This window comes from Diabrotica virgifera, chromosome 1, assembly GCF_917563875.1.
Source record: "Diabrotica virgifera virgifera chromosome 1, PGI_DIABVI_V3a".
Taxonomy (NCBI): domain Eukaryota; kingdom Metazoa; phylum Arthropoda; class Insecta; order Coleoptera; family Chrysomelidae; genus Diabrotica; species Diabrotica virgifera.
In genome coordinates this window covers 274,140,511-274,157,379 of record NC_065443.1, presented here as the reverse complement: position 1 = coordinate 274,157,379, position 16,869 = coordinate 274,140,511, and the positions used below count along the sequence as shown (strand labels likewise).

Below are 16,869 nucleotides of genomic sequence, written 5' to 3'. Positions count from 1 at the left end.
GAAATCCCGAAGAGTTTTTTGCAATACAATATTCAAAACTCCTTTGTTTTTTAATTGCTAATCAAGCGTGCGCGACACTATTTTCCACCGTTGCATGTGTATACGGTATGGTACAAATGAAAGGAATAAAGTCGTTATTTCGTAAACCGGCGACTTTAAGGAAAAATCCCGAAACTGGTCGATTTTTATTGTTAAGTTATGATATTGTGGCTTATATGGTATACTAGTGAGGTCATCCATCTGAGCGTGATGACGTAATCGATGATTTTTTTCAATGAGAATAGGGGTCGTGTGCTAGCTCATTTGAAATGTTCTTCAATTCTCTATTCAGTAATATAAGCATTTACATAATTATTTATACAGGGTATCCAAAAAATTTTTAATAAATTTAATTATTTGACAAAAAAAGAAGAATTTGTGTAATTTATTTAATTCAAAATACAATATACTGCTTTCGCAAATTAGAAAACAAAGTTTATTTCACAAAATTCATTGCATTTCGCTTAAATTAAATGTTAAAATTTCCATCCAAGAGGCAGGTGGCTGGCGGGAGCTGGCTTGAACATTAAATTTAACCGAAAAGCAATGATTATTTGTAAAATAAACATATTTTAGTTTTGGAGTAACAGTAAAATGTATTTTGAATTAAATAAATTACACACATTGTAAATAATAATTCAAAATAAATAAATGTCAAATAATTGAAGTTAATAAAATTTTTTTGGACACCCTGTATAAATAATTATGTAAATGTTTATATTACTGAATAGAGAATTAAAGAACCTTTCAAATGAGCCAGCAGACGACCCCTATTCTCGTTTAAAAAAATCATCGATTACGTCATCACACCCAGATGGATGACGTCACAAGTATACTATATATGCCACAATATCATAACTTAAAAATAAAAATCGACGTGTTTCTGGATTTTTCCTTAAAGTCGCCGGTTTACGAAATAACGAATTTATTCCTTTCATTTGCACCATACTGTATACACATGCAACGGTGGAAAATAGTGTCGCGAACGCTTGATTACCAATTAAAAAACAAAGGAGTTTTGAATATTGTATTGCAAAAAACTCTACGGTATTTCATCAATCGATGTTTATAGAATATCTACCTATCTTGGCAACGTTCAAATTTTCAATATTTCACATAGATTTTGAGGGTTAAAAATGGCCGATTTCGCAATTTTTCAATTTTTAATCGCTTATATTATGTCAAAAACTATCGACTTTAGAGAAAAGTCATTAAAGACCTTTTCTATTTGGAATGATCCAAAAAACCTAAAAAAACTTTATTCCGTGCAAAAAAAAAAATTTTAGGAAAAAAACAAAAAAAAAACATTTAAAAAATTTTTGACCCACTTTTGGTCCTGGCAACATGCAAATTTGTTAAAAGGGGTCCTTTTTGAGTAAGATTGTGCAAAAAATCTGAATCGGAATATTTTTCCTAGCGGATGCGCAGCGGCTTTCTGGACTATATGACGTTTTCGTAGTCTGACGTGTGAAACCTGTACCCTGTTCCACAATTAAAACTTCCCCTGTTCAAGTGTTCCCGTACATCACAGTTTGTCCGACTAGACACCGTTAAGCTATTAACAAATTTTAAGCTTGCTATTAATAAACTTTTCTTTGGTACGCGGAACCAGGCCTAATATCGGTTGGCATTTAGGATAGTTTAATGTTAGAATATTATATTCTCAATAACAAAGACCTTTTTGTTTTTTAGTTGCCAATTTTTTTGTCTGTTGCACAGAAGATATGCAAATATTGCCGAACACGCCAGCCTATTGTATAAATATCCTTCTACCTTCAAACGATATACAGACTTTGGAATGTAATATGACTTGCATGCCTATGGCAAGGACAAAGACAAATTATGACCAAAACTGCGACCTAGCTTCTCCATACGCTCAACAGGTAATTACTTTTACTCATAGAGTGAGTCAATTTGAAAAGGTATTATCCGGTTATATTTATGTGAGAAAAATGCGATAAGCAGCACTATGACCGGTGAATAACAGGATAGTATTACCGACCTACATGAAACACAATATGGTATATTTTAAAAAAATTTGGGTCTATAAATTTGTATTGTTACAAACAAAGCTTAATTTTATGTCTTGATGATTTTATAAGTACTTTTATCATATTTCTGCAATGCATTTTCTATAAGATGTTCAAACAATTATTGGTTTGTATAAAAAAACTAATTAATAATTTGAGCGAACGGTAGGTAGTGAAAGATAAAAAAATATATACAGTGGAACCTCGATAACTCGGATTAATCGGGACCGCGGCCGATCCGGGTTATCGAAAATCCGGGTTAGCCGGAGAATATAGTAAAAATTAATAAATAACCTCCATTATAATTACAAAAACATGAAACACATATGCACAGTACACATCTAAATTACGTATAGTTGTATAGAGTGTAGAGTTTTGTTCATTTCTTGGTAAAAAACTCAGTCATACTGTAGAGATGTACCGACACCATAATAAGGTAGGTCTGCATCCTGCGTACAAAAAAAAATTGATAAATAGCAAGCTGAAAATTTGTTATTAGCTTAAGGGTGTCTAGTCGGACAAACATTAATATATGGGAACACTGGAACAGGGGAAGTTTTAACTGTGGAACAGGTCAAAAATTTGGAACGGTCAGACCACGAAAACGGCACATGTGTTTTGTCCGACAGAACAGACTTAAACTCTCCGAACAGAGATTAAACTCTCATGCAAAAATCAGACTGCTATTTATCACCAAATGGGCGTTTTAATGAGTGGAACATGTAGAATATGTCAAATGACAGGAATTATGACAGGTGATAAATAGCAGTCTGATTTTTGCATGAGAGTTTAATCTCTGTTCGGAGAGTTTATGTCTGTTCTGTCGGACAAAACAAATGTGCCATTTTCGTGTTCTGACCGTTCCAGATTTTTGACCTGTTCCACAATTAAAACTGCCCCTGTTCCAGTGTTCTCATATATCAAAGTTTATCCGACTAGACACCCTTAAGCTATTAATAAATTTTTAGCTTGCTATTAATCAACTTTTTTTTCATACGCGGGATCCAGACCTATGGTAGCATAATATCATATTATGATGCTGCAATAAATTTATTTTAAAGATTCGTCTTTATCAATCCTACCTAATGTTTCTAGTTTCTTTTCCATTGCCACTACAACATTTTTACGTTTTGTTACCATTACGTAGACAAAGCAAACACAATCTGAAGCACGATTACATTACAGAACGGAAGTGATTAATAGGCTGTACTACACACAATACGGTCACAAGGAACAATGTTGTTATTTAAGAACAGACAAGACCATTGTTTTAAAAAATAATTTTTAAATAGTCACGTCTTTTTTAAACAATGCTAAGACAGTTTGACATAAATAAAGGAAAAGGAATACAGACAGGTGTCTGTTCTTTCCGATAAGCTGAGACGGTCGCTCTGGCTGCCGCCGTGTGCATGAATCATTTTTACTATTGTACTTATGTGTTCAAATTACACAAATACACATTATCTCTGAAATATTATTTGGCCTACAAACATTTTTATTTGATAAAATTGTTAAATTGTTTATTTGTTAAATTTTTGTCTGATGAAAATCGGTCCGGGTTAGCCGGACTTCCGGGTTATCGGGGGCCGACTTATCGGGGTTCCACTGTACTTACATAAATACTTTATAAAACCTCGAAGCAAAATTAAAAGTTTATCTATTCAACACTTACTTACATTATTATTTTCTCTTAAGAACTGATTTTCAAAGATATAGATATTGCAACAATAAGTGAAGTGTTCATAATAAGGCCACGTTTTTCTTAAAAATTTAAAGCAGTGGTTTGGTGTTGAACATATTATGTTGATAATCCCTACACCTGATTATGTAAGAAAATATTCCGGGTAGCATATTTACAGATGCTAGCGTGTGTAGACACCAGGGTGTTGAAATAAGTTAGGGTTTGGAAAAACAGTACATTTACAGATGCTAGCGCGTGTTGACACCACGGTGTTGAAATCGGTTAGGGTTTGGAAAAACAGTACGTTTACAGATGCTAGCGTGTGTTGACACTAGGGTGTTGAAATCAGTTAGGGTTTGGAAAAACAGTACATTTACAAATACTAACAGATTTGGACACCAGAGTGTTGAAAGCAGATAGCTTTTTTAGTGGTTATACATGCATATGCTAACGGCTATTGACATTGATTTTATATACCTACTGCTGTGGAAAAATATTTAAGCGATTTAGGTATTAATAACAAATTAAACGTTGTTGGGATATAAACAATAATATATTAACACAAAAAACAACATAAAAAATAATGTTGTTCTGAAGCTATTTCCTTGTGGCATTTTTATAATTAACTATTTAGATGGGAAATAAGCCACAATTAAATTGAAAGAAATAATTTTATTAAAGTTTCGACGCCCAAATCGGGTGTCGTTGTCAAAATACAAAATACTAATAAATTAAACAAAAATGTTGTTGCTTAGTAAAAAATTCTTCTAGTAATTGAATACCTAAGTGAAAGAAGGAAGTATGTTACATCCTTCCTTTTAAATATGGGCAGTTAAAGTTTTTATTCCTCTACTTTGAGCATGAAAATATTATTTGTCTTATTTGTATATTGCTATAAGCATTTCTTTACATATTATAATGTTGATAATTTGTTTTGATTTTTAGTATTTTTTCTAAAAATAAATAAAAACTGTCTAATAGCCTTCTTCCATTAATTTTAGTTTGTATAACTATCCTTTATCTGAATGGATGAAGGGGGTATGTGGCATGAAATAATGCTCTATATTCAGTTTTACAGAAATTTATATAATTAAACACAAAATAATCTTCTTTTTCATGTTGCTATGTTCATGTTGGCTATCAAACTGGCTATAGTAATTTTGTTAATGGCAGCTCGGTAAAGGGATGCAGAGGATCTGTTAAACCATTCTTACTGGTTTCTAAGCCATGACGGTCTTCTGTGACCTGGCTTTTCTTCTTTGACCTGGCGTTTCTTCTTCCGTCTACCTTGCCTTTTTTATTAATAGCTACCCTAGCCTTAGCTACATTTATAAAAAAAAATTTAAACAAATTAAAAATATCAATTTTTTTAGCCTGTGTACATTATTTTAGGTCCTTTGATCATTGGAAACAAAAAAGGTCTTTTGTAATTTTTCTCTAAAGTTAATAGTTTTCGAATTATAAACAATTTAAACCTGAAAAAGACGAAAAATGTTTCATACCTCCTTCTTCCATTCAAGAATTGTATTCTACATGTTACATATCTCCTTCATCCACTAGAATATCTCTTATTAAGCTTTTTAGAGCTACAGTAAAAGTGGCATAATATGATAGTTAAGTTACATACCACCTTCATTCACTAAGAAACTCAAAATTTTAGAAAATGTTAATAGTCGAGGAAATTAAGCTGAAAAAATGGCAAAACCTCGCAATTTTTTCGTCCAACATCGATTTGTCCAAAAATTTGGGATTAGGCTCATTTCACCCTCTAGTTCATTTTCTATATTGAGCCGTTGTACGTTTTTGGTTTTTTAAGGGTGAAAACTACCCCTAATTGTAAAAAATTATAAAATAATTTTTTAAACTTTATTATTGTTAACATTTGGTTCTTATTAGTTACATAATGATTGTTTTATGCTTTAAGATATACTATCATAATATTTCAACCCTTAAAACCACCCTTGTTGGAGTTATATATAAAAAAATTTACTTATCCTAAAAGAATAATTTCGGCTTGCATCGAATTACATAAAAATTTGGGATTAGGATCATCTCACCCTGTACTTCATATTCTATATCATGCTTTAGGGCGTTGATTATTTTCAGGGGTGTAAACTACCCCTTATTGTCAAAAATTATATAAAAACATTGTAAACTTCATATGGGTAAAATTTGGTTTTGATTAGTTAAATAATGATTATTTTATACTTTAGGATATAATATAATCATAATATTTCAACCCTTAAAAATCACTCTTAATAACATTACAGTTTTTATAAGTAGATATTTTAATGGATCTATACAGAAAAAAAAGTAGAATTAAAGAATTACAAAAACATTTATTTACACAAAAATACGAATTTACAAATATGTACAAATACAAATACAAAGAGTTTTTTAGTCATCTTCCAGTATACAAACCGGTTCTGTGCTATTATACATACATTGAAAATTATCCATAAACGGACTTTCCGAATTTTTCGAAAAAAAAAAAATTCGTTTTATAAACATAGCTCCTTTATTTTTGGCGATAAAAAGTTTTTTCAAAAATGAATTTGTAGGATTTTTGAAGAGGTATAAGACTGTGTAAACTAAATTCCTTATGGTCCCTTAGTTTTTAATTAGAGTGGGTTTAAAAGGCTCGAATAAGGGGGTGTTTGCTCGTAAATAGAGGATTTAAACAGCTATATCTCGCTAACTCTTCACTATAATGAAAATCTATGCACAAGGGAATTTTAGTTATTAAAAAAGCGACAATTTAGTAGTAGTCCATCATTTTTTTCGTATCTCCAATATTTTCGGAGATATTTTGAAGTAAAAGGTAAAAAATGGGAAATTCCAAAAAATTAATTTTTCTTTAAACTCCAATTTCTCTAAAATTATGCCTTTTAAATAGGTCATACTTCTTGGATGTATTGATAATATAAACATAGAAGGAATTACAGAACAGTGAAGACCAATTTTTAATTAGGAGGTTAGTTAGGGGGTTGTTTTCACTGATTTTTTCATAGAGAAAAGCAGGTACTGACATTTGTTTTAATCATAAGTCGCTTAATTTTTAGGCTAGAAACTTTTTATTATTATTTTTTGAAAGGGCTAACTGTATACTTGAAAAAAAAAATTATTTCAGTTTTCCTCGACAAATGCAAAGTTTTTCCGTTATTTTACGTTGAATATTTCAAATTATGCATTTGACGAAAAAAGCTAACTTTTAACATGCCGTATCTCGGTTTGTATTGGTCTTAAAGATATTATAGAAAAATAATTTGGTTTGTGTTAATAAAGGATACAATTTTGATATCTACAGTTTTTTTGATTAAATGCATATTTTTCGAGGTATTCTCAAAAAACCCTCTAAGTCGATTTTTTCATCAAAAAACTGTTACTTTCAAGCGCGAATAACTCGAAAAATATTAGTTTTACGAAGAAAATGTAAAGAATATTTTTTTCTTAGAAGTATCTTTTACATCGATTTACTTGGTTAAAATGTAATAAAAAATTCCCGCCCCCGAGATGGGGTGGCACCCACCCCCAAGGTTATAACGTACAGCGGCATGATATAGAAAATGATCCTTGGACTATTCCCTACCGTCTGTGAAAATTTCAAGTTAATCCATGCTGGACGAAAAAATTGCGAGCCAAAATGCTTCATTTCCTCGACTATAAATACCTCCTTCTTCCACTTGGGTCTTCAATATATTTAATCTGACTCATTTATATTGGCAATTCAGACATATATTATACTAATTTAATTTAGTAGTATTTTGTATTTTAACAACGACATCCGATTTGGGCGTCGAAACGTTAATAAAATCATTTTTTTTTTCAATTTAATTGTGGCTTATTTCCCATCTAAATAGTTAATTATAAAAATGCCACAAGGAAATAGCTTCAGAACAACATTATTTTTTATGTTGTTCTTTTGTGTTATTTGTAAATGTCCTGTTTTTCCAAACCCTAATTAATTTCAAGACCCTAGTGTGAACACACGCTAGCATCTATAAACGTACTGTTTTTCCAAAGCCTAGGCAACAAAAGGAAAAAAAGAAGCAGAAACCTGATAATAAACAGAGAACCAACCTAACGCTAAAGGGCATGGATCTGCTCATTAATCTAATATGTATTATTTTTTATAATTAACAATTTAGATGGGAAGTAAGCCACAATTACATAAATAATTTTATTAACGTTTCGTCGTCCAAATCGGGTGTCGTTGTCAAAATACAAAATACTACTAAATTAAACAAAAATGTTGTTGCTTACTAAAAAATACTTTAAAATGTATAATGTATGTACATATGTCTGAATTGCCGATATAAATGAGTCAGATTAAATAAATTATTAGAAGAATTTTTTACTAAGCAACAACATTTTTGTTTAATTTAGTAGTATTTTGTATTTTGACAACGACACCCGACTTACGCGTCGAAACGTTAATAAAATCATTTTTAGGTAAAATTGTGGCTTATTTCCCATTTGAATATACTTGATTATAAAAAGAAAATAAAGTGGACAAATTATAAAAGATTAGTTAGTGAAGGCATAAACATAGTGCCAACTATAAACGATCCAGAACAAATAGAAGAAAAAGTCTTAGAGCTAGAAAACATCATACAAGAAGCGATTAGAAACAGCACAACGGTAGAAGAAGTTGAGATCCATACGGGAAGGTTCAAAGACATCCCACAAGAAGTAAAAGATCTTATAAGGAAAAAGAACAGAGCGAAGCAAATAGCCAGAAAAACGAGAAACAGAGTAGATAAAACCTGGGCAAATACACTAAACAGAGAGGTGAAGACGGCCCTTCGACTACACCGCAGCGAAAAATGGGACAACTTCGTACAAGAGATGGAAGAATCAGACTCAAATATGAAAAACGTCTGAAAACTTCAGAAAATGCTAAGAAACCACCGAAAACCCATCCCCCCATTACATGGAGCAAACGGCATGGTATACTCCATAGAAGAAAAAGCTGAGGCGATGAGGTCCACACTCGAAAGTGAATGCAGGCTAAACTTCCATGAAGACGAGGACGACGACTTCTTAGAAGAAGTCGAAGAGCAAGAAGAAAGACCAGAGGATCCAGAAGACATCATCCCCCCAACATCACCGGAAGAAATAAACGAACATATAAGAAACAGTTCACCGAGAAAAGCGCCTGGTCTAGACGAAATATCAAATAGAGCCCTGAAATACCTTCCCAGAAGAGCTATAGTGTATTTTACAAACATAGTGAATGCGATTTTATGATATAAAAGATTCCCAAACAAATGGAAAGAGGCCCATGTCATCATAATCCCAAAACCTGGCAAAAACCACACGTTCCCGCAGAACTACAGGTCAATCAGCTTACTCCCAGCGATCAGCAAAATAGTGGAAAGAATCATCCTCAGAAGACTGCAAGCGGAAACAAACAGACTAGAGATAATCCCAGAAGCTCAATTTGAATTCAGAGCAGAGCACTCCAGTGAGCTACAAGTACTCAGACTAACTGATTACATAGCAGCTGGTTTCAACGACAAGCAGTACACTGGAGCAGCATTCCTGGACGTAAGCAAAGCTTTCGACAGAGTATGGCACAAGGGGCTCATATATAAAATGCGAGGCTATGAGTACAGCGAGGCGATGACGAGACTGATCTCTTCGTACTTGGGCGACCGGTGCTTCAGGGTTCGAATAGGACAAGTCCTGTCCGAGCTCGGAAGCCCGAAAGCTGGGGTACCGCAGGGAGCAGTCCTGTCACCCCTACTGTACAAAATATACACCGCAGACGTACCTAGAACTCCGGGTATCATTATGAGCCTCTATGCAGACGACACAGCAATAGCGGCCAAACATAGAAATGTATACATAGCAGTGACCAACCTGCAAACAGCGTTAGAAGACATAGAATAATGGAGCATAAAGTGGAAGATAGCCATAAACTCCGAGAAAACGCAAGCGGTACTATATAAGAAAGGAAGGCAACAGCCAGCAGAACAAGTGACGGTACAGAACACCCCCATCGAGTGAAAAGACGAAGCCAAATATCTAGGAGTCATCATGGACAAAGGTTTAACCTTCAAGAAACACGTAGAAGCCACAGTCCAAAAAACCAACATGACAAGAGCAACACTCAGAGGACTAACAGGAAAGAGAAGCAAACTAATAATGAAGACTAAAATAAGGCTCATAAATAGCATAATACTTCCGATATTAACGTACGCATCTCTCGCATGGGGTTAAATGGCATTTCCAGGTGAGTTTGCTATCGAACGTGAGACCTAAGATTCGTATACTGTTCACGACAGGTAGTAAGGTACTTTTTATGGATATTTTAGGATTTATAGTACTGGCTGTCCTGCGGGAAAACTTAATGATTTTTGTCTTCTCAACAGAAAAGTTAAGTCCACTCATTAAAGACCATTCATTCAATTGGTCAGTGGCATTCTGAACCAGTTTGCAAGTGGCAACTGTGTCTTTGCCTCGACAGAAAATTATTAAATCATCAGCGTAGAGAGAGAACTTGACTGGAAGCTCAATTTTTTACAAATATCATTTAGAGCAAGTATAAAAAGTGTAGGACTCAATACCGACCCTTGAGGCACGCCATTAGTTTGTTTGAAAGTTCTGGAGATTTTGCCATTTTCCCTTACGTTAAAAGTTCTGTTTGTTACAAATTCATTAATAAATGAAAATATATTTCCGGATATATTGTACTCCTTGAGTTTAGCTATAATAAGAGGCCTATAGAGGGTATCGAAAGCTCTTTCGATATCAAACGAAACAGCTATTACGTTTTGCTTGCACTGGAAGGCGTTAATGATTGATGTTTGGAGAACTGCTAGATTGTCTGCTGTGCTTCGAAGTGACCTAAAACCTGATTGTGCTAAATTTAATATATTATATTTTTCTAGGTACCACATGAGTCTTTTATTGATCATTTTCTCCATAAGTTTGCAAATTGTACATGTGAGAGAAATTGGCCTGTAGGAATTTGGATCAGTTGGAGGTTTGCCTTGTTTTTTAACTGGGATAATTATAGATTTTCGCCACATATTTGGAAATGATTGTTTGGTCCATATTAAGTTGTAAATTTCAAGCAGTTTGACTAGACAAGGTCGAGAAAGATTTTTAATAAAGATAAAGGGGATGTTATCTGGACCTGCAGCTGAATTTTTGCAACAGTACAATGTGTCTGATAATTCTTGTAATGTAAACGGCAGATTTAGAGAGTCTAGATCGGATTTTTTGCAATCAGATAAACTGGATTCTAGATTAGTAGACGTGGGAGGCCGAAAATTTGAAGTATGTGCGTTTGTTGTTTTCTTATGAAAATTTTCACCCAAAATGTTAGCAATTTGTTGACTGTCAGTGACTGTGCTATTTTGAGTGAGTATGGCAGAAATTCTTGAATATGTTTTCTTTTCTGACCTGTGTTTAATTTTCTTCCAAATTTGGCTTGAAGGAGTGTCAGTATTGATGGATGAGATGTGGTTTTTCCAGAAGTCTTTTTTGCTTTGTTTAACCTTCCGATGACCAACCTTTTTTTGTTACACGGATGACCAAGGGGGGAAAAATGACCCCAGGTCAAAAACGTCAGAAATGACAATTAATAAAACAAAGTTTTTTTTTTAATTTTTAATTTTCAATTTTTTTTGGCCTGGACTTTATGTCATTCAGCCAGTCACAACGTGTCTTGTTACTTTGCAAAGTCGACGTCATTACCGTAAAAATACTTGTAATTACATATAATAGACGCTATTTTACTAAACATCAACTTCAGAATATATTTTTTATTCGTAAAATATAGGGAATTTTTTTTATTTCAAAATATGAGGATATCTAGAATGATATTAAGGTCAAATAAAAAAATAATGAGTTAAAAATTAAAAATACTTTTGAATTTATTAAAGAAAAACTTACGCTGGGGTAACAATTTCCCCCGCTTGGTCATCCGAAGGTTAATTACATACTTAGATTTAGCTCTCAGTTTTTTTAAGTTGATGAGATCTCTTTAGTGCTATCTCGACGATATTTATTTAATACTGCCTTACTTTGTTGTATAGCCAGAGAACATTGTTCGTTCCAACAAGGTGGTGCTTTATGAGTTAAAGAGATTGGTGTTTGTCCAATATTTACTTCAGCAGCAGAGATTATACAGTTATTGAAAGCGGCAATATTTTTATCGGCATGTTCTGATAATTCAAGCTGCTTTAGTTTTCTTTCAGTATATATCCGAAAGCTATCCCAGTTGGCATTAGAAATGTTCCATTTTTTAAAGGTGTCGAAATGTTTTTCTAATTTTTCAGATATCAAAATAGGGAAATGATTACTATCATAAAGATCGTCAACAGCTTTCCATATAAGACTAGGATATATTCTTGGATGACGTAAACTTAAATCTATAGAGCAGAATGTGCCAGTAGCAATATTAAAATGGGTTTTTGAATGGCCCTTCATCATACAAGTGTCAGTAATATTCAAAACATTTTCGACAGTCTTTCCTCGGCCGAAGGTTCTTTCAGAACCCCACATTGTATTGTGGGCATTGAAATCTTCAACAAGAAGAAAATATGAAGGAAGTTGGTATATGAGGTCCACTAGATCAGCTTCAGATAGGCTATAATTTGGACGAATATAGATGCTACAAACTGTAATTTTATTTGGGCACCAGATGTTAACGGCGATAGCTTCTAGGTTTGTGCAAATTGGAAGATGTGTGGAGTAGAGATCATTTGATACGAAGACGGATGTTCCACCGCTAGCCCTAACATAGTCAGTTCTCAAGAAATGGTAGCCTACAAAACCCTTTAGAAGTCTTTTGTGATCAGATTTGAAATTTGTTTCTTGTAAACACAATATGTCGGCAGTAGTATCAAGGATTAACTTTTGGATGTGTTCAAGTCTGGGGTAAAGCCCATCACAGTTCCATTGAATTAGATTGAATTTTACTAAAATGTGGATTTTTCGGAGAGTTGGGAGGTATCTGAGAAATATTCTTCATCCTTGGGATCCAGTGATGAGAGGAAATTTAAACTCACCGTATCTGCTGTGTCAGACTGAAAAGCTTGTTTAAGTTTTTTTGATAATCTTGTAAATATATACTTTAGTGACCTATCTGTTAGAGAAGGATAAACATTATATATGTCAGAGAGTAAAGATTTGATGTCATGTGTAAACTGTTGTGCTTCAGATAGTGGATTGCTACTACCGTAGCTATTTTCAAGGAAACTAATGAAATTGTCTACAGAAATAGAAAAAGAGTGTGATGACTTACTAAAGCAATCTTTTATTTCTTCTTTTGAGGCATCAGTGATTTTTGAACTGTCAGTTGAATCTTTTTTTAACTTCTTCCTAGGTTGTTTCGTTGGTTTCTTGTTTGCTTCTTGGTCAGGAGGAGGCATTACAGATGAAATTTCTTCTTTTGTTTCTGTCAGGTTGATTGCGTTGGAATCTACTGAACTTGAGAAGGCTCTCTTCATTCCAGGTACAGGTGAAGAAGGTGTTTCGTTTGTTCTTGTATTCGCCGTGGAAACTGAAGGAATATTTGTATTTGTTTGTGTGTTTGTGTTAGAACGTTTGTTTGCTGTGTGTCCAGGCTGTTTACAAAGAAAACATTCCATGCAATCCGTAGACAGGAATATTCTGTGTGTGTTATGCTCATGTTGTCTTAGAAGTGACGTTTGAAGCTCGTAGTTCTCAGTAGCTGGAGTAACGTAGACTTGTCGCCTAAAACTCAAAATATGCGCATACTCATCCCCTGAGATACCTGCTTCCAATAGTGATATAGGAGATACCATTTGTAGTCCGAAATCTTTCAATGCACGTTCTATGACCTCATTAGGTAAGGATGGATCGACATTTGATATTAATACTCTCTTAGCTGGAGAAATTAGTCTTCTTATACTCAGCTCAACGGAATTTACAGTTACTGTGGGATGCTCCAATATAAGCTGATCTACAAGGTCGGTTCTTGATAAGTAGATACACACTCGATTGTTTGAGATTTTCGATGCAAAACAAACATTTTTGGGACTAACGATGTTTCCGATTGATTTAACGTAGTCTAGTAGCACAAGATTAGGATGAAAATGTATGATAACTGCTTGCTCTCATTTTGGATAAACAGGTTTCGGTTTTGCTTTAGCTGCGGCAAGATAAGAAGCTGTAGATGTATTATTTTCTTCGTTATTTGTTGACATTGCGGATTTTGTTACATTTGAAGTACTTTGCTCAATTTTGTTGCCCTTGTAGTCAAAAGCAACAGATTCAGGATTATCCATGATTATTGTAATTATTGACCAGTATCCAGATACCAACAACACACCATGGCGTATTACTGGTTGCCTATAAAATTGTCGTTAAGCGAGAGGTGATTTGAAAGGTATTAATGTTTCACTAATGATCACAAAAAAGTTCAGAGATAAACAAAATAAACAGTTCGATGCAACAATTGTAGTAAAATTTTAAATAATATCTACCCTTCGCCTACTCGCAGACGGTAGTAAATATCGGCTTCCAAAGCACTACACCTTTACATTTAAATGTCCAAAAATTAGTCAATTCAAAATCCAAATATCCACTTTAAAATTAAAATAACGATTCACAGAGTACAGAACGACCTTCACACGTTCAGGTACAAGCGACAAATCAAGGAAATGAATTGTCTTTATAGCAAATCTCAAAAACTGCCTCTGGATGATCGCGAATTTCTATTAAATCAAAGAGGTCCCAGAAAAATGGTGATAATCTCGATTGATAGGGAAAAACATACTCAGAGATAAAAACGGTAAAAGAAGAAAGGTACCGATGCAAACACAAAACTGTAGGGCAAATAAAAAACGGTATAAAGTTTTATCATCAATCGATCGTGGAAGAACACGACATAACACTTATGCATGAGCCACGGTTCTAAATATTTCGGATATGTGTCTCCGCTGTGCGGTACATCAGAAAGTATCAAATCCAGCTACTAGATGTGACGGGACAGTCGCAAATACTGGCGTTAAGGGTGATGTAATACGACTGTTACAAGAACATCTTAAAAAACCGCTTCAGTGGTTTGTACGTCTGTGACATTCCAATGATCTAACCCTTAGATATCAAAAGAAGTTTGCCAGTACCCAAATCAAAAAACGTGAAGATCTTGAAACTTTCTCCTATAAAAATTTTGATGCAAACGATTACTTTATAATTACCGAGTTAATTAACTGGCAAGAATATCACGTCACAGAACCACCTATCTTCTCTAGATTTTCGAGTGACAATCTGCGAGATATTATTAAGAATCCTAACTTAGACCCTTTTAACATTGAGTTTGAAAAATATCATTGCCACAAACAATGTGTCAAGCTTGTGACACAAGCTTCCCTAGCAGTTTTTGGAGCGTATTGGAGGGGTCGTTTTTATAAAAACGCGAATTGATTCCAGAAACACTCTGCCTCACTTTAATACTAAATCAGAAGACATCTTCAAATAGAATGTTTTTACCATAATTTTTGTAATATTTATATAATAGGTACACCATTTTCAAATTATAGTAAATTTTTATTTTGCTTTATATTTATTTTAATATTAAAAAAAAATCGGTGACCTCAGGGAGACAGAAAGCTAGGCTATTTTGTGATAAACAGAATGTTGGAACATACTTCTCTTAAGTAAAAGTTTTAATTGCCTTGTGGAACCAGAAAATATTTTCCAGTTAAACCGAATTTATTTATTCAAATAAATTTTATGAGGCATTACATTCCCCTTACAAAAGAAATTCGCCTTTTGATAATGCACTTTTTCTAATTTTTAGTTGCCGTGGGGGCCAGAAAATATTTTCTTATTTCAACCAAATTTTACTACAATATTAAATAGTGTGTTAGGTAACTTTTGTGAAGTATTAAATTATCGTTTCAAAATAAAATTTTTTTTCGTCTGTTATTATTTTCTAAAAATTTTTAATTATTGTCGTGGGGAGGCAGCAGATATTTTCCAATTTCGACCAAATTTTACCAAAATACTATACAGTGGATTAGGCAACTTTTGTGAGGTATTACTTTGCCATCCCCCAAAAAATTTTTTTTTGCTTGTTTCGATACACCCTAGTGTATATGTCATTTAAAGGCCTTATATCAGCTTTGTATATTCTCGATTTACACTTAACACTAACTATTTTTGGTGGAAAAAAATAAATAAAAATTCAGATAGGCTATCCAGTCTAAACATTATTAGCTCATGAATTAATAAATTAATAACATTAATATTACAGATAACGACAACCACCGCTTTCTTAGATCTAGACATTGTATATGGAAACACCTTAGCAGTAAGTGCTTCTTTAAGAGTACCCAACCATTATTTGTTAGCAACTGAAGTATTTAATGGAAAAGATTATCCGCCCAATGATCCGACCAAAAGTACTTGTCCTTTAATCCCTAGCAACGTCCAGGAAGTATGCTTTAGAGGAGGTAAGTTAAATAAATAGGGGTTTAAAAAATCAAACAAGATGGAACTTTTTGTAATTTCATTACGAAATGTTTAGTAAACAACACATCAAAAAGTTCTACTCCATAAGTGGGTGCTTAATTTTTTATTAAACAAATTAACTGCGAAATTAGTTATTTTTTAAATACCTACTATACGAGAACATAAATTTTAGAAAAAACTTACTTGACCAATGAGAAATCTAGAAAATTTTACACAAAAAACCTTATATAAAGATTTTTGTAAAACTAAATCCATAGTTTCTATAATTTTTTATTTATAACGCTATTGTGAGAAGTCACCCTTTTCACAAACATTGGCGCACTGTATACTAGCGTTCGGCGAAGCTCACGGTTAAGTAATTTTACTATAATGCTTTAAATAATTTTATTATTGATCAAATTAAATTTTACAAATCCGAAATAAAAGAAGAATAACAGGGCTATTTTATAGTTATAATGAAAAGAAATAAAATATATGGGCATAAGTATGGTGTGGGCGGAAAAAGACACTTACATGAATGCTGTTGAAAAATAAAAATTGAAGAAAAATATCTTCTGTGTAAAAGGTATATTTATTTAAGCCCCAATAACGGGCTACATTAAAAAAACAGAACGTTTTCGCTCTAAAGAGAGCAGTGTTCTAAGCCTAAAATAAGTATAACCA

General features: G+C 33.3%; 1 protein-coding gene across 1 annotated transcript in view; it reads left to right on the top strand.

Moving 5' to 3' along the window:
- LOC126884601 (peroxidase-like) overlaps nt 1-16,869 on the top strand; it is an 89,300-nt gene that overhangs the window by 24,139 nt on the left and 48,292 nt on the right. The window contains exons 3-4 of the mRNA XM_050650601.1: nt 1,732-1,922; nt 15,989-16,187. Of these exons, the coding sequence (XP_050506558.1) occupies nt 1,732-1,922; nt 15,989-16,187 (390 nt within the window). The remainder of the gene's footprint in view (nt 1-1,731; nt 1,923-15,988; nt 16,188-16,869) is intronic.